The 19,129-nt window shown below is 38.9% G+C and overlaps 2 protein-coding genes across 2 annotated transcripts in view; one reads left to right on the forward strand and one right to left on the reverse strand.

Annotated features, from left to right (window-relative positions):
• Positions 1–19,129, forward strand: part of LOC104156815 (cytoplasmic FMR1-interacting protein 1-like) — a 42,995-nt gene that overhangs the window by 2,365 nt on the left and 21,501 nt on the right. The window contains 6 exon segments of the mRNA XM_009696438.1: positions 205–301; positions 647–723; positions 817–925; positions 1,501–1,620; positions 3,994–4,193; positions 11,315–11,402. Of these exon segments, the coding sequence (XP_009694740.1) occupies positions 205–301; positions 647–723; positions 817–925; positions 1,501–1,620; positions 3,994–4,193; positions 11,315–11,402 (691 nt within the window).
• Positions 17,209–17,880, reverse strand: LOC104154680 (fibronectin type III domain-containing protein 9-like). Its single transcript, XM_009696435.1, has one exon. It carries the CDS (start codon positions 17,878–17,880, stop codon positions 17,209–17,211), a length of 672 nt encoding a protein of 223 aa, XP_009694737.1.

A 19,129-nucleotide genomic window follows, 5' to 3' on the forward strand; every position in this document is an offset into this window, starting at 1 on the left:
TCTATACAATTTCTTGAAGTAACAAAATACTTTCTTAAAGGAAAAATTGTGATACTTTTATAAAAAACTCAAACAAAAAAGAAAATCTGTTTGCACGAACCACATGTAGATTATGATATTGACTGGCTTAAAATATCTTGACTGCACCATCCTAAAGAATCATAATTTCTCTAGACTTGTAACTCTCTTTTATTATTCTTTCAGGTATGTTCTGTATTCTTTGGACCTTTATAATGACAGTGCTCATTATGCACTCACTAAATTTAAGAAGCAGTTCCTCTATGATGAGATTGAGGCAGAGGTAAAGTAACCTTACCTACTGGAGAAAAATAGTCTGTACCTGAATGTGAAAATGCTAAAAGCCAAGACCTAGTATAAGAGGTTAAGAACAGTTGGAGATAATAAACAAACTGAGAAGAAAGACCAGAAGATGGGTAACTGATTGGGTGACATGTTGTGAGGAAACCTGTAGACCTGTGCAAAATGCCTCGTATTAATGCTGAAAACTGAATGTCATCTTCTGTTGTACTGGGAAATTTGGATGCATTAACTTTCTTAATTATGTTTGATAAACAGTGGGAGGTCTTGGATACACTCCCCTCTTTTAATTTTGTCTCTAAATGCATTATTTTTCTCCCCCGCTAAGGTAAACCTGTGTTTTGACCAATTTGTCTACAAGCTGGCGGACCAAATATTTGCTTACTACAAGGCAATGGCTGGCAGGTAGCTATTCCAGTAGCGAGAACTTTTATTCATGCATTTCTGCTCTGCTTTGCTGTCTAATATACTTTAAGCATTTTCTTCTCTTCTTAATAGCCTGCTTCTGGATAAACGATTACGTTCAGAATGCAAGAATCAGGGAGCAACCATTCAGTTGCTACATTCGAACCGCTACGAGACACTGCTGAAACAGAGACATGTCCAAGTAAGTTAACTCATACGTGGTTGTATTCTAGTTGCTTGGCATTTTTCCAATGGTGTTGATTTATGTAGGTATATAAAACTTTTTCTGTGTTTTATGCTCTGTCATCTAAGTGGCATAACTGACACTTGAGATCAGCTTTTTTGTCATATGAAGGTGTAAATTAAGAAAAAAAAAATTAAAAGATCCTGTTTTAATGCCAATGTCTGTTGCAGTTAAGCAAACACAAGCCAAATAGGAATGTCACTTGTGGTAGCGGTGTATTCTGAGTAACGTCTTTCACCAGTTTTCAATATGTTGTTGGCACAATGTCATGGAAGTGTAAAGTGCTGGTATAAATACTTAGATGTAAATGCAACATGTGATTTTTACTTCTTTTTGTGAGAATTGAGATGTAAATTGTAGTACCTCATTTGTTCATGAATTTTTAAATTTTGTCCATCTGCTTTGTTTCTGTGTGTTTGGAATGCAAATGCACCATGTGAGAGTCTGTTAATCTGTGGAGTCTCCTAGTCCTTGTACAGCTTGTCTGGTAATTTGACTTTCAGTTCAAAACTTCATAGCATTTTTTTCTTCAGCTTCTTGGTAGGTCAATAGACCTGAACCGACTCATCACTCAGCGGATTTCAGCAGCCATGTACAGGTCAATGGAACTGGCAATTGGTCGATTTGAAAGTGAGGATTTGACTTCCATTGTGGTGAGTGTTGTGTTACAGTTTTACCAGAGCACTAAGACTGCAGTTTGGGTCTAGATGCTAGTTTTGTTTTGTTTAAATTTATTTTAAGCAAAAAAGTTTTTTTCTGGCTTTGCTAGAAGTCCTCTTAAGTATTCTCTCAGGAAATAGTTGTACAGTCACTCCAGTAAGGAGAAGAGGCTGAATGACTAACAGGAAAACTTGCAGGAAAACTTGATTTATCGTAACCCTTAGTTAAATATATATAAATGGGAAATAATTTAAGCAGTCTTATTAGAAAAATAACAAACCTTTTCTCTCTGATGCTTTTTAAAAATTTTTCTATAAGTGTGAAATCATACGATGCTATGGTTGAAATTCATCTCGTTTACTAAGTTTAGATTGACAAACTCTCTTACTGGAGAGGCAGCTTAGTCTTGCAAAAGGCATTCTTTTAGTCGCGTCCAGCTACATCATAAATTATACTGGCAAATCTTCTGTTGCCATTGTAGTATATTGTGGACTCTATTAATTCTGATGTGCTATGATTTTATTTTTTTTTTCTCTCCATGCCTTAACCTGCGTGTCTGTTCAAACAGTGCTTTGGTCTGACCTGACGCAGTACTCTGGAGTATGCCGTCATACACGGGACTGTGCAAATACCAGTCCTGTTCAGATTGAGAATCTTGTTCTTTCCTTGCCCAGAAAAAAAATAAACCTGCTGCAACCGAGGGCCTTGGGAGTAAGGTGTAACCATCACCTGTAAAGAAGGCATATGCTGGAAGCCATGAGGAAACAAGGAAAATGAGAATTCTCGTGATTTAAATTTTTGTAAATGCCCACTTCTCTCCGTGCTTATAGATAAATTGCAGACCAAATCAAAACAACCTTGTGCCTGACAGAATCAAAATTATTTATTTACCCAGGCAGCTTGATTTTGTAGCATGACAAAAATAATTTTTTTATGGAGGAATGAGATCTGACTTGTGCCTGTGGAAGAGCAGCATCTGTGCAATATTGAGGTGTCTTTTTGAGTTTAGTTTCCTGACTAAAATGCTAAAAACCAAATTTTATTTCCAGACACCATGAATTTGGCAATTAAATATGCAGTCAACAAGAACAAGACACATTCGGTTCTGCTGGAATGAAAAATAAATTAAAAGTTATGCAAAAACCCTTACCAATGGTCTTTCCATAATAAGCATTTTACCAGTGAGATTTCATCATGCAGTTAACTGCCTTGATTTAATTTCATTCTTTACTGAAGATAAATCAAATACTGAGGCCATAGAGCCCATTGACTTTTCAGCGCTTGTTGTTATAACCTTTGAATTATTGAAATGTAGTTTTTCTTTTCTATGTGTGGGATTTTCTTAGTGTCTAGGTGAAGAGAAACCATTGATGATGTGTTTCTTATTTCACAGGTTCTCACTCTTTCTTGAGTTAGAATGTGGTAGGGCTGAGGTTTGTCCCTCCACTATGGTCCTTTTTTTTTTTCCCCTTCTTTCTTTTTTTGTTCTACACAAAATAATTTCTACTGAAAGCTACTTGGTTTCCTTAGTGAGAAACTGATACTAATAGCTTAACTAATCAGTAATTCTTTCACTAGGCCATTGCACAACAACCTTTAAAAGCAGTGTTTGGGTTTTTTTGGAGTGAGAGGTTGTGTTCTTTGTATTTAGTGTTTTCAGTGTCTGATGTCAGAGATGGATTTATTTTATTTTATTTATTATGCTATTAAAAGTGCCGGAAATGATACTAGGAATTTCTTGTCAAGAGGAGAAACATTGTGAAAGGCAGTGCTCATATGTAGTTGTGTAGTCTGCAGCTAGTGATTTTGTGGATACCTTCACAACATCTGTAAATGTCTGGTCTGGTCTTTCATTGCATCTTAGTACATTTTTCACTGGAGTAAAGCATGAGAAGGATTCATGGTAAATGTGATGTTAGCCCTACCAGCACTACTATAAAAGTTAGTTCACCAGTTGCCCAACTGAGCAGAAAGCACTTTGTGATAGCTTGTAAAGCCGGAAATGGAGAAGATGCTTCTTGGCCTATGTCTGACCCCATTTAAAAGTTGGAGTTTTAACTTTTGCTTAGTGGAAGAAGAGTTGGCACGGATCTGCATTTGAGACCCATCTGCAGTGTGGGCCAATTTTAATGAATACACTTAAAGTCTCAGAGGTTTTTAGTGGGAGATAGTTACCAAACAATCCCAAGAGCACTGATTCTTTCCAGCTCTTACCGTTAAAGTCAGAGACTGGGGGAGAGTCAGTTGTTCGTTTTGACTCCTTTCTAGTCTTCTATTCAGTCAAGGCCATTTATGTACTTTGTTGAGTTTCTCCACTTTATTAAATGCACTGCTCTCTCTCTTTCATCTTTTTTTTTTTTTTGTAGGAGCTGGATGGCTTGATAGAGGTAAACAAAATGACTCACAAGCTTCTGAGTAGATATATGACCTTGGACAGCTTTGATGCCATGTTCAGAGAAGCCAATCACAATGTGTCAGCCCCTTATGGAAGAATCACTCTTCATGTCTTTTGGGAGCTCAATTATGATTTCCTTCCAAACTACTGCTACAATGGATCCACTAACAGGTTAGCAAGGCAGCGTTTTGTTTGCAAGAGTTCTTCTACCATCATCCTGCAACTTCTTTCCTAGCATATGCTGACAATTCCATCTCCATTCGTTTAGTGTGTTTTCCACTTCTAATGCGTTACTTGAAATGAAGCAGCATGAGTCGTTTTACTAAGTACTGTCAAATGTATGAAAGCCTGTTATTTGTCCACAACAGAAGTCAAATGTAACCACAGTAGCTACATTCTGATGTTTTAATGACTTAGCTATGATATGCTGAAAAATAAAGTGTGTCCAAAAATACTGCAAATTACGTATCAGGAAGATATTTTGGTAAACAGGATCCTCAACTGTGAGACGATGGAAGTAAAATTATATTCCTGATTATGCGTTAATGTGAAGAAAAGGATTGTTTACTGGAGAAGGGAAGAGTTCAGTGTTCACTGTAACTACAGTTGCAACCTTTAAGGAGACTGAGTAATAGAAAGAGGAAGGTAGGATCTAAAGTTTGAATGAGTGGAAGGCGCAGTGCTTGAGACTTTGCATTTCTGGGTTTCCTGCTTGTGTGCTGTGTCGAGGATTTGTGTTCATTTTAGCTTTTACTCGGGTTTTGTTAAAGCACTGTAAAGTGACAGTAAAGTGATATTGAATATTGAGCTGTAGAAAGAGGAGGAAGCCTGTTCTCATCTTTCACTGTCTCCTTGGAGAGCTTTCCCTGTCTGACATGTTCTGTGATGTTTATGTTGCATTTTAGATCCAAGATTCTGTCTGGGGAAGGAAAAAAAAAAAAGAGTGTTTTTTTTGTGGTTAAGTTTTAGTGAAGAAACTTCTGTTACATGGATGTGATCTGTTTGCACAGGAGAATTGAATGTATTTCCAAGGAAGCTGCTGTGCAGTTGATGTACCTGGAGATCAATATTGGAATATTTAGTGCAATGTATTAAGGATAATATAAGCATAATATTAAAAGAAAATCTTGATGAAATGCTGAGCCTTCACCTGTCAGCTTTAACGAAAGACATTCAATAGCTCCTATAACTATTTGGTCTGTGTTCATCCTGGCTATAGGGACTGATGTACTGCAGACCACAGCGCTTGGGAAGCGAGCGTGGAATGCCAAAGGACACTAGCAGGATCCTGTAGGACTGTGGCTTGTCTGTTTAAAAACTGTATGCACTAGTTGAGTTAGGTTGATCCTCAAGCTTGTCATGTAATTAATTCAGGATAACTCATTTAAGACATGATAAAGTGAGACAGATCTTAGGCAGTATGTTTACTATGTGTCCAATTTCATCACAGAATTGCTTTGGTTTCAGTCAAAATCAGCAGTGTGGAGAGAATTAATGTGTGTTGCACATGCTATACAGTGCCCATCGATATTTTTGCTGGGAGAAGGAACAGGGAGTTTCTAGACCTTTTATAGTTCTTAAGCATGTTGATTACATCTATTGCTGCCTTGCTGTTAGCATGAACTTCAACTTGATGAGTTCTCTCTGCATTCAACCGTACAGATTGTTGTGTGCAAATACAAGTGTACACAGCGAGGAGCTCTGTGAGAACTGCTGGTTTAATTCTTGACTCTTGATAGGTAATGTCTTGCATGAAAGCTACGTGTAAACACAGGAAGAAAAGTAACAACAGAAGGCTAGAAGAAAGAGAAATAAGCATGATGAAAAGCAGAGAGGTTACTTGGTGGTAAGGGGTTGGAGGCAGAGCTCCTAGGAAATGTGTAATACCTGTGGCTTGCCTTTTATTAATTTGACCATGGCCTAGATGTAAGGGTCCTTCTTTTAGTGTTTTGGTCAGATTAACTTGTATCCAGTACTTTTTGAAGCTCTTTTCCCAAGAATGCTTGAACAAGATAATTTCAGACATCTGTAAAAGTGTTTAGAAACCCCGCAGATTTGGTTCAAAGGCTAAGGCTATTCATGCAGAAGCGTTGAAACACATTGCATGTTTATTTATTTGAGACTTTGGAATTTTTTTATATCTGATAATGTACTGAGATTAAACAGTAAGGCTGCTATTAAAAGATTCAGCAATTTAATAATTGCAGTTGCTGATTTTCTGAAATTTAGTCTCATTAGTGCTGGCCAGCTGCACAGCTGTGTCCAGACTTGGGCGCAACAGTTTGTGGAGAAGGAATAGGGAGATGAGCGAGGGGACCTCTGCGGATGGGCGTTAGCAGTGAAATCCAAGGGTGTTTTTAATCCACCTGTTGTCGATCATGAAAGAAAGAGAACAAACTTTTGGATAATGGCATGAGCACATGAACTGCAGGTGAGGTCAAAACCCTCTCTAGCCCCGTGTCGTGACGCCAGCAGCAGCCGTGCAGAGGCTGGGTATGAAAACAAGGGAGGCTCGTGGTGATTTTTCTCCCAGGACATGTACCTGCCTCCAGCAACGATCAGGTGTTTCTGGAAAACAAAAACAGTGGGATGTTAGTTTATTTTTGGTCCCTTACAGGTGGGGTTTTTTTCCCCATTGCTTTGTCCAGTCCTTTTTTTAAAGGTATGTGAGGTTTTGGCACTCATGACATGCCACAGTGAAGCTCAGTGCTGCATGCTGAAGCATCCTTTTAGTTTGCTCTAAAGCTGTTGCCTGCCAGTTCTCATACTGAAAGGGACAATGAACAGCCATTTCCCACTTGTCTTTTTCGTGCTGCTTGGGATTTTTTTTTTAAGAGCCCTCTCTCATGTTGGCCCTCAGCTGCATGTTTTTCCAAGCCGAAGATCTTTCCACACCAGGAATCTTTGTCACGCTTATGCCAGTGTCTGTACTTTTTTCATTCGCCTGTATCTTTGTGGAGTTAGGAGGACTAGGGATGTCCAGAGGATTCAGATGACACAAGGACAACTTCCAGATTTTTGTTCTTTGTTCTTTTTCCACTATCTGTAGCGTTCCTTTTTCTGTCTTATTTTCTTTACTAATTCTAAGCCGGTCTTTTCCTTCCATGACAGTTTGTTTTGTGTTGAGGGCTAGCAGAGGAACAAGTGTGAGACAGCGTAGACATTTATTTGGACTGAGGCTTTTCTGGGCTTTCCTGACACAAATGATACAAGCTTCCAGAGACAGTAGTCAAACGAGTAGCTCCATCTCCTCTTAACACATTATCCAAATCTGTATTCTCTGCTAAAGATTCTTGTGCATAACACTCTTCCAAATGCAGTATGACATGTTTCTTCTGAGGATACATATTTGTCATAGAATGAACAAAAAGACCAGCTTTTTATTTTTTGGTCTTCTTGCCTGCCTGCGTCTCCTCCTTCCTTTTGCGAGCTCTCTGTCTCTCTCATACTGCTTTTGAGAATAGTTTTCACAAGAGAACAGCTGTGTCTTCTTGTCTTGCATATACTCTGATAGTCACTGCTCAGAAAAATTTTCAGACGCTGCTGGAGCAGACCTGAAAAGCTGCACTGGCAGTGAAAACTACCTAGTTTCTGCTACAAAGAGCCAAATGGTGCAGGGATGTAGGCTTATGCAAACTAGGGGTGACTGTAGTCAACTACCTTGCCCCACCTAAAAAAAAACCCCACCACCAAAAAAAAAAAGAAAAAAAGTCTTTCTGCCAAAAGGAAAGGTGATAGCAATGGAGTGGTGGATATCTGTTAACTCTTTCATGTTCTGTTTCGTCTGCTGTTTCCTCACGCTTCAGTTTGTAGCCTCCTGTTCTCTCTGCCCTGAGGTTCTTGTTCAGGAAGGGTGAGTTAGGTCTAGCATCCACTAAGAGAGGAGGTGTGGGGCTACTCTGAGGTCTGGTAGACAGGAAAACTAATTTGAGAAGACTGGAAGTTAAAAGTGTTCGTACCAATTAGACAGGGAAGTGCAGAGGAACACTTTCTCTATGACCAGGGAGGGAGAATTGTGGTATCTTATTACTTCTGAGGTGAAGCTCAGAAAATTTATGAATGAGATTGTCTGATCTGGTGCCTGCAGTAGCAAGGCAGCAGGCTCATTGACCAAAGCAGTCTCTTTCAGATTTCTCCTTGTTTTCTTAGATAGGTTACCATAATTAGAACCATAAAATCATTTAGGTTAGTTTGTAAAGTTGTCACTATGAACTCCTTCCTGGTAGGTACCACAGAAACACTGATATAAAACGATTTGATCCCTAAAATACTTACTTTGGGGCTCATGTTGTCCTTTAGCAATCACTGTTGCAAAGCTTTGGTAAGCCAGTAGGCTTTTCATCTGCTTAATCTACTTTGACTGCTTACAACCTGTGTTGATTAAAATGGATAAATTGCTGTGAGTTCATTAACACTGATTAAAAATTATAAGAACTGATTATCTTGGAGTATGCCAAAACCTGCATCCAGCAGTATCTGAGGGAAAGTAAAAATTTGCCTAGCTTTAGCATTGATATTCAAAGAGCTTCAGTCCTTCAAAGAGATGTTTCTGTTTCCTAGAGGAAGAGCAGGAGGAAACCATCCAGCAGGATGTCAAAAAGAAAACACTCACACACATTGAAAAAGTTTTGAAGAATAGCAGATGATGCTGAACTGTAAAGCTTTCTGTATCACCCTTAGTTTTGAGGGAAGAAATCTCTAATATTTATCTGAATGATACATTGGGTGTCAGATACCTCCTAGAGCAATGCACTCTCTTTAGCCTGTTGTATCCTCAGTCTTAGGCATAGTCCCTCTGTAAGATAACAAGTGACTGTATCTCTTGCTCCTACTTCCTTTTCTTAACCTCTTCCTTCCTCTCTTGGCATCTTTCACCCAAGAAAGTATAAAATGGGTGCTTGCTTCAAGTCTTTAAGAAAGCTTTAAGACTGTTTTGCTACTACTTTAAAACATCGGAGATGGAGAAACACCCAAGAAAGTAGAGGAGCACTTGGGAACACATGAGTTACTTGGACTTGTACAGAGCTAGTGAAACTTAGGGACTGTGTTTCAGAAGTATTTCTCTGGTATTTGATTTCTGAGGCCGTGAGTTGTTCTCAACCCAAGTACAGTCTGACTGGTTTGCTTCCAGACACTAATGACATTGTAATTCAAATATATTCATAATACCTTTTTGAAAAGACTAAGAATTGTAGTTACAGTTTCCAAAGTCATGGGATGCACCCACATTTACATTCTGAAATACTCTTTTCTTTGTGAGGGTTTTAATTTAGTAATATCAGCTCTTGCCCAATACGTCTGCACGCTGAAACTCAGTCTTAAATGACATGGTATCTCTTTTGATTTATTTCATTTTAGAGATTTTCTTAGGGTTTGAAAATTGATGCCAGTTTTAAAAGGAATAGGATTTGGAGAGAAAAAAGGGGGAATAGAGTAATCTCTGGGACTGTCAGATGTCACAGATTACTCTGAATTCCATCAAATGTTTACGACATTTCTGGTAAAATCATTAATGAAGTATCTGTGCAGAAAACAGATTCAAGTAATCTAAAATGAAGTTTTCAGTTGCTATGTAAGTGACAGAGAAGGAGGGAAAGTTGTAAACTGAGGAAATGTAAACGTAAGGAGATTTAAATTATATTTATACATAGTATCAGAAATAATACACATAAACGATCTTTTTTTCCTCAAAAGCTCTAAATGCAAGTGCTTTCTGGACTTCAGCAAGTACAAATACTTTTGGAAAGACAGGGCTAAAATACATATGAACAAGAAGCTGAAAATCTGGGTGTACCTATTTTTGAGCAGGTTAAAAAAATACAGGAAACCTTGTCCTGAAGTTATAGATTTTTCACAAGAATGATTTGGATTACTCAGAAATAAAACACAGTGGAAATAATTGTAAGCAACATGGTGCAATTTATATGTGTTTGAGTGAAACAATTTTTGATCAGCATGGCTGGTGCTTTTTTCAGCTAGAAAATGGATGTATTAAAAATAGAATGTCTATGTTCTTTCTAGGAAAAATTATTAATGAATCATTTATTTTGTGTGCTGATTAAATTCAAATATTTTCAACAAACACAGATCACGATATAATGTATCTTACGATATTACAATGTACCACAAACTTCCTTTCCTGAAACTTTTTCCTAGATGCATTTATTTTAATCCGCTATCACTCAGAACAGCCTGATCTGATACAAACACTTGATGTACACTTCTTAAATAGCTTTTTCCTCTTCCCTCTGCGTATACAACTTCGCACCACTTACCAAGAAATCCTTTCTATCAAGTTAAAAGATAAAGTAGCCACCCAACGTGTAAACACATGCACCAATAATTTTGCTGGGTTTAGTAAAGATAAGCAGAATCAGAATTGTAATAGGCGTTGATTCACTTCTTTCTGCACTAAAGCTATAGTGCTGCAAAACGTGCATTACACAGTTAAACAGGCAAGACAGGGGAGTATCTCTGTGCTGCTTATTCATGAGAGGACTGATGCCTGCGGAGTTGTGCCCGAGCACCGTTCTTCAGGCTCTGGGGCCCTCAGTTGGGAGTGGGCTGTTTGATCTTCTTTTGCAGTACTCCCTATCTCTGTCGTTCTCTTGTCATCCTCTTAACAATATATAAAGGTAAAGCTAAACGTGTCTTGTATTGGTACATGCTCATACTAAATGTATGATCAAACTTTTGAAACGTTAATTTTACTACAAGGATTTTACCCTTCCTCCTGATCTTTTTTTAAAGGTCTTCACCTAAAGTATTTCTCCTACTATGCATTTCTTGGGGGGCAGGGAAAGCTCCAAAACGTTAAATAGAAATGTTGTCATCTTCTTTGAAGCTATGCATTTCTTGGGGGGCGGGGAAAGCTCCAAAACATTAAATAGAAATGTTGTCATCTTCTTTGAAGGTGTAGTTCATTCTCAAGGACTTAATTTTGGAAGTACAAGGAACTTCCTTACTGTATGTGAGAGGCTATTGCTACTTTGTTAGTTGCTTCTCTTTTTGCTGGGCCGGACTAGACTAGAGGTGAGAAATATTTTGGGACCCTGCACACCACCAGAAGAACAGGGTCCCAGTAAGTGATGGAGAATTGCACCATGACTTGTGTCCAGGCTTTTGGGCAATGCAGGCTATGCGCGTCCCCAGTTGCAAATTGGGCTGAAAGGCTACCAGTCTGGCTTTGATTTTATATGTAGACAAAAGCAGTATTATACAGGGCAAGGTGTGTTAGGTGTACACCTACTAACCTAAGTGTAATTAATGAATTCTTTATTTTGTTTTTATAGATTTGTTCGGACCGTGCTACCATTTTCTCAGGAGTTTCAGAGAGATAAGCAGCCTAATGCGCAGCCGCAGTATCTCTATGGATCAAAGGTTGGATTTAATTCCCTTTATGTTTACAGTTTGCTAATGTTTGAAGGTATCTTTTTTTAATTATAGAAATTACGGAATATGAAAGTTATTAAAAATGGACTCAAATACATTTTGTGAGTATTTTAAATTCAACATAGGCTTTTTTTTCAGACTTTGCTCTGAAGCTCACCATATGTTTCAGCCAAAGTGCAAGTGGTTAGTCTGATGGTTAGTCTTATCTGACATAGCTAAAAATAAATCCTTCTCTCAACCACCTTGCATTGCACAGTTGCTTGTAGTGGCAGAGTAGACTCAAAGAAAAGATTAATTAGACATCTGGTGAAGTGAGAACAAGAGCCCATCTTGGGTACAGCTGCTCCCTTGTTACAGTGTTGAAGACTGCGATGGCAGGAGAAAAACGAACAGATAGGAAAAACTGCGCCAGATGTTATCTGACTTAAAAGGAATGTAGACCATCCTAAACTATCAGATACCAAACTGCTTAAATTATTTTAAAAAAATTGTAACATTTCTTTGTCATCTTCAACCCAAGGACCTTAAAGTCATGATGAACTTGGCCTTCTGGCCTTCTCATATTAGCATCATCTTTCTTGCTTTGCAGATTAGGAATGCCTGGAAGGTTTATGCAAGTTTTCGATAGAAGTGTACATGATGTGCAGTCACATACTCTGTGCATTAAGGCAATGCCCAATACTGAGGTTGGAAAGGAGCTTATGTGGGTGACAAATTAGAGAGTACTTGTCACAAGAGAATAGTCGTGGGCTTTCATGGAGCTACCCAAGTGAGGAGAGCTGGCCTGAATTCACAGGAGCAATGCTATGGTCATGTGTGCAGTGTTGTGTGTTGGAGGGATAGATTTATTCTCCCTGATTGCTGCAGATTTATTTTCTTATGCTTCAGAATTATTACCTGAGTCTTACCGACAGTTAAAGCATAGCACATTAACATATATCTGTATTGTTAATATCCATTCAGAAATATTTGATCTACTTCCAACAGCAGTAAAAATCAGCATGGTATCTTCAACAAGTAATTTGAGAGTATTTAACAAGATATCACTCTTAATTTTGCATTTTTTTCTTGAGTATCAGGAAGGCAAAATGAAAGTATGGAAAAGATTGATAAAAATATAAGGATCAAATTAGAGGATTGTTGACTAAAAAAAAGTTTTAAAATTATGTACTCAATTATCCTCGTAATTTATACAAGTGCGCTGGTAGGTGTCATTTTTGTGTCTAGCTACTTTCCGTTGTCTAGCTCCTACTTATGATATTATTCTGATATTATCGAATATCTGAATTATATTATTCTGTGTACTTTTCTTACTGTTATTTTCTGTACATCATATCCTAGTTATACGGTGCAATCTCTGAAGTGATGTGCCCAGCAAGCTAGTTTTTGAGAGCTGAAGAGATAACTCAGAATTTACAAATTTCAGTCCTAATATACCTGCTGCATTTGTAAAACTTTAATGCTTATAAAATGTAAAGGAGGTAGAAAATGATTCACACATCTTTAATGTGGAATGTAACAGCTGATTGTCTGGTACTGTGAATAGCGTTTTATATAATTGTTCTCCAACGGGGAACAGTAAATTATAGGAAAGTGGGATTTTCTTACATTAGGGTGGTTGTGTTCGTTACTATTTTAGGAATTCACCAGATGCAGTGTAAAGAGCAAAAACCGCACTGAATTTAGTAGAGATTGCTAGCTTAATTTATCTAAGTGATGGTACAGTGGGGTGAGTGACAGAGGATTAACTGGGGAGCCCTTTGTTTATCAGTCAGGTTACATTATTAAAATGAGTTTAGTAATCTTTACTTTGAGAGCTATACGTTTTCAGAAATCTGATTATTTTTCTATACAGGAGCAATCAAGGGGGTTCTTAGATGCATTTCTGGAGAAAGTTTCGTAACTAGATACACCTATATTAGCAAATATTCCTGACTCTCTGTAGTTTTAAATTTTTGCAAGAATATGTCTTTATTCTTGAATCGAATGTATTTTGGAATTGAGGATGTCTGAATGGAATTTTGGGAGGACATTTCTATGGTATATAGCAAGTAACAGTAATTCTTACGTGATAGAGGCTACACATTCTAGCGTGTGATATAATTGCATGATGTATACTATACAGCCAGGCTTAGTTATAGAGCACATCCTTGTTTGGGTCCTTTAATGGTTATATTGTTGAATTGCCTCTTGACTGGATAACAGTAGGGTATGGAGTAGCTATGTATTTTTAATTTTCTTGTCCTTTTTGAGTTGTTGAACGACTCAAGTTATTCAGGTGAGCACTTTGTGGTGATCATATAGCCAAGGAGTATGACTCTCTATTTTCCTTATTGGACTTTGCTGTTGGTTGGTTTTGAGGTTTTTGGGTTTTTTGGTGGTTTTTTTTTTTTTTTTTTTAGCAATGTATGATGTTTATTTAGGTCAAGACAAGAGCACTGTGGTTTCTTGTGCGTATGTACACTCATACATGCACATATTGGACTGCAATGGCTAAACACTTCCTATGCAGAAGCTTTGCACAAACAATGTGCTTGCTTAAGAGTAATTAAAGGAATTTTTAGTTTTGATCTCAAAGCGTTCACATATTCTCAGATATTTCCAAATGCATCAAAGCATTTGGTCTGTATTAATGTATATTGATGCTTAGCATAGACAGTTGTATCCACATTCTCTGTTGCATCTGAAGTTTTCTGAGCGGTATCTTCATCCAATTAACAAACAGAAACCCACAGATACAACTTACTTCTCCTGGCTGACGTGGGAGCAGAACTGCCAGGTGGGAAGGAGCCAACCTGCAAAAGCTCGTCAGCCTTTTAAGTGAGCTGGAGTATTTTAAAAGCTCATTGAGCGTGGTCGTTGAAATCCCTTTACTCCGGTGAAGCGTGTGTAGGAATAATGAAACGAATGTTAGTAGACTGAAATTTGGCAACATGGGCTGGATACTTCATAATGTACATACAAGAAAGAGTCTTTTCGGGGGATTTGAAACCAACCTTGCACTTTAATGGAGTTTTATAAATGTTGTGTAGACCAGAATTTAAGAGCTTCCTTTCTGGGTTATACAACATTTTTCCAAAGATTTCATGTCTGTATGTCTTCTGCATTTTGTAGATGCTAACTCAGAGACCCCTTTGGAAAATACTTCTCAATGTGAATATAATGGGTTTTAGCTACTGCTGGTGCACAAATTAACATCAGTTTGCACTATGTTTCACCTTGTTAGCAGTTTAGTAATCACTTTGAATGCTTGCCCCTTACTAGATCCCTGTTAAAACTGGACAATGAACTACTTAAACACAGAATTGCCAGAATGAACCTGAATGAATATGTAATAAAACTTTCTGAGCAAGAGACAAAGAATCGTGTAGCTCTGTGAGTGTATGATGACATGAGTTCTTCAAAACTAGTGCAGAAGTCAGAGGACACTCCTTATGCATTGTTCATTTGCAGCGGGTGAGAGATGGTCCATTGCTTGCGAGATGATATAAATGTTTTTCTAAGTAATGCACAGTAAACTCCTTGGGTGGAATGGTTTTATATTTAGATGAGGTAAATCCGATTCCTGGGAGCACTTTCATGGTAGCTCCTTGCCATCTCGGTCTGATATATACATGTGTCTTTTTGTATATGTGTGTTTGTGCATAAATAACAAAATTCAGTAGGTGAATTGCCCCAAAACTGCTTTAAGACTGAACTGCTCCTTGGTCTCAATATGGTATATACATGTGTGTATAATATAAATGTAAATATATGTATTGGACTGCCTTAAAACCCACAGAAAGAAACAGAGATACAGAGAAGTAAGCAAGATTTCAAGGGCCCAAGATGTTGGCAGAGATGAGAATATACATCTCTTGGCTCCAATCCTTTAACATTAAAATCATCTTTTCTCTCTTTGTTGAAATCCTAGTCAGAGAAGTGTTACCATTAATTTGATTACAAGATCATTTTAAAGCATTGTGTTCTGTCCCCGCTACCCAACCACCCCTTTTTGGCAGTAAACCTGTAGTGTTGGCTGCAGGCTCTGAAGAGAGTTTTTCAGTGTCTGTTTCATGAAACACCTTCATTTGAAACAGCAGTAAACCGTTGTCATCTTCACAGTTTATTTAAGACTGATGTGTAAGACAAAGGAAAACATGTGTCAGCTGGAGGAAATGCTATGCAGGGAGTGGAGAACACGTTATTGCTAACCTAACACAATAAAGACGCCTTTTGAAGTGTTTTCTAAAAGTAATACTTGCCCCCATTCAGCACGTGTTTCTGTGTGTCGTACCTATCCTAGTAGAAAAACAGTAAGGATGCATCAAACTTATGCCAGCTTGTGACTTCCTAGCAACATGAGAGTCGATGTCTTTCACAAGTTGTGGGAAATGTTGTCAAAACACAGTAGCTGAGAAGACCCGCTGCCTGCTGTGAGATATTTGGCGGGTGCTCTCTTGCCAAAATTGTACACCCCCTCGGCTTCCCGGGCGCGGTGGAACGGGATGGCCACTGCCCAGCCACCAGTTCTCCAGCCTTTACTGCTACCACCGAGCTGCATCACCAAGAGCTGACTTTATGCATACATTCATATCAATAGCAGTTTAAAGTACCTGCAGTCACAGTGTACCTTGGTTTTTTAGACATACCATACTATACAGCAATACTAAGATTTATTTTTTTTTTTATGGAACACAAATGCACTTAAGAGATTTAAAACAGGGTGACTTATACATGTCAGCCAGACAAGACTTGTCATGTTGTGAGGGTGAAGAGATTTCTGTCCGAAGGGCCTTTCTTGGCACTTTGCCATGAAGCTCAAGGCAGAGTGAGATGATCGGCAGATTTTCTTGTTACAAAATGTGTTTTAGCATGTTTTTAACTTCCTTGCCCCTTCGTTACACAAAACGTACGGTATGGTTGGATAGAAATTTGCAATTGGTGAATGAGTTTTATCATTAAAACTGAAAGGGAAAAAGAGAGAAGGAAGGACCAGGAATTGCTTGTCCAAACTCGGTTTCTTCTACGAGGAGTCACTCACCCGTGGAGCAGAAGGTGGCTTGCGGTGGGTGCACAAGAGTGCAAAATACAATAACCCAGGATATTTCCTTAGTTTCCTTAGAAGTGTCCTTACATAGTCACCGTCTTGTGTATGTTTCCAGACCGACGGGGAAATTTCAAAGACAGATGAAAGGATACCATTAAAATCCTGGTGAATTTAGCTTATGTGCTAAGACTGACCTCATTCAGATAGGAGCGGTGGAGTGCACCATGCTCGGCGAAGTGCATAGTCGGAGCGTAGTAGTTTGTAGTTTGAGAAGCAGTCGGGATTGTAGGGTTAAAACTCACACTGGCAAACCACCGTACGTGGGGTGTGCATTCTAGTTGCCTGTAGTGCAGCAGTCTGGGTTGCCATCTGAAAACTTCTACTCAGTTTTATTTATGCTAGTGAAAAAAAAAGTCTCTTGGTCACTTTTGATTCATTTCTGTATCTGTTTGCTGTTTGAGACTAAAGAAAAGCAACCAAAAAAAAAATCTCCTCAAAATGTAAACTGATTATTTGCTATATGCTTCATTTTTAAATAATGGAGTGTGGCTGAAGTGCTTACTTCTTGGGAATCTGAACCTTTGCCTCTGAGTACCTCTGGCTGGGCATGGGCTGTTGGAAAGGGACGTGACACCAGAGGTACAGCCAGGAGCGCGGCAGTGAGCACTCGGAGCTCCCTGTTGTGAGGACTGACAATGCACATGATGTGTTTGAAGCAGTTGGGATGTCATATGTTGTAAAAATCTCCTCCCTGACAAAAGGTTTCTAATTTATAGCAGAGCACTGTCCTGTCATTGGCACTCGTTCCCTGCTTTTGGAAGTCGGCGTGACGGGCTCCTTGCAGGCTGAGGGATTCTCTATGATTGTGGCCAGCTGGATGCCACCTGGATGCTTTTCCTCAGTGTCCTGCATCAATTGGCTCTGCCTGCCAAGCTCCTCTGAGGTGTATGCCACGCTTTTGGTCCACACCTTCCCATCATCTTGTTTGGAGGTCCCGTTTTGCCCTTGCAAACGCTCGCGTCTCCTGCGGCACAGGAGATGCAGGCAGCCGTAGAGGAGGATTGCGGCGATGATGAGGAGCAGGACGCTGCTGACGAGCCAGATGCCCAGTGCCAGCTCTTTCTTGGTGTTGCTTGCAGATGCTGGGTCTTGTTCCAGTGTGTTAAAAACTCGGCACTGGTCACTGGAGGGGTTTGCGGACTGACAGGTCACGCACACGATGTACGTGGTTAGTGGTGTTAGGTGTTCAACCACAAAGGAGGAGCGACTGGCAGGCACCCTCTCTTCCTTCTGAAAGCTCTTTCTCGAGTAACTGGAGAGCATGCTGTTCCAGTTAGGGTGGTACATGATGCTGTAAAAGCTGTCGGCACAACTGGCCATTTTGGGCCAAATTATCTTTGCCGTGTTTCCTGTGATGTTTTGGACGGTTATTCCCATTGGGATGTTACTCAGGTGTTTTGTTTTTTGTGTTTTTTTTTTTTTTTTCTCTCCTGATGCTGATCTCGCTGTGGGAAGGGAAGATGTTTGTTTCCCAGGGAGGTAACTGAGAAGCTGCAGCACCGGGGATGTCGTGTGGATCTTAATCGTAGTGCTCTGTAATTTAGGAAAGGGGCTTATTAGGAAACTCTGCTTTTATGTTTGGTACTGCAGTGTAAAAGTGGGATTTGAAAGTTCATGAAGTTTGGGGTATTTTAAACTGTGTATTTCTTTCTCAAGTGAAAGGATAAACATATGCTTATAGAAATGTAAGTGGAGCTCCTGCCTGTACTGGTGACCGGTTGTACTGTATGTCCACGAGAGATGGACAGTGTGTTTTGCAGAATTTGCAGTCGGGGAACCACTTCCTTTCACAGGGTTTTTTTTCAGATGACTGAAAAAGAAATGCAGCAGTGTTTTGTGTTTGTTTTTTTTTTTCTCTAGCCTGAGTATCTTGCATTTTATTTCACTTCATGTTTTACATAATCTCAAAGGTTGCTTTTCTGAGCAATGAATTTTCTTATGTTAAGTGGCAAAAGAGGAGTGGTAGGAGTGGATATTGAGGGATAAATTCCTCTGCCACCCACAAGTCTTCATTTTTGCCAGTCACAATAAATTGAAAATTTATTTCCACAGTATGTGGAAACATCACCAGATATTATTTTGTCTCCAATATCATTTTATGTTAGTCTCTTATTTGCTGATACTCTCCTATTTTTTTGCTGGTGAGTTAGCACATCTGTAGCCGCTGCTAGAGCAGCGACTGTGATGACTGTACGTTGGTGGTATCAGTATCACGATATTTATTCTTAATGCTAGTCAGCCTCTTGGGAAAGCTTTCTCAGGCTAAGCTTAGTTGGTGAAATACAGTTTTCACAAGAGCATACCTTTTGGATAAATAGCAGGTTTTTAAAAACTACTGATACTCTTTTCTGTTCTAAGTGATTGTATGTAATTCCACAGTGTCTGCCCTAAGCTTATGTTCCTCCTCAAAATAAAATTAAAATTAGAAAAACTGCCAGTATTTTGAGATTCTCAGTTTGTGTTGCCACTGTAAGTAGTGAAAGGAAAACATCTATTTTCTGCACTTTTCTAAACACATCTGTTAAAGTATATATAATAACAGCCAGTGGGTATTTTCATTTGTTTGGGATGGTTTTTTTGGCTTTTACTGTTGTGAGGGTAACTTTTGAAAGAGTCTACCTCAGTA

The sequence above is a fragment of the Cariama cristata genome, unplaced genomic scaffold (genome assembly GCF_000690535.1).
Source record: "Cariama cristata isolate BGI_N322 unplaced genomic scaffold, ASM69053v1 scaffold9483, whole genome shotgun sequence".
In the NCBI taxonomy this organism is placed as follows: Eukaryota; Metazoa; Chordata; class Aves; order Cariamiformes; family Cariamidae; genus Cariama; species Cariama cristata.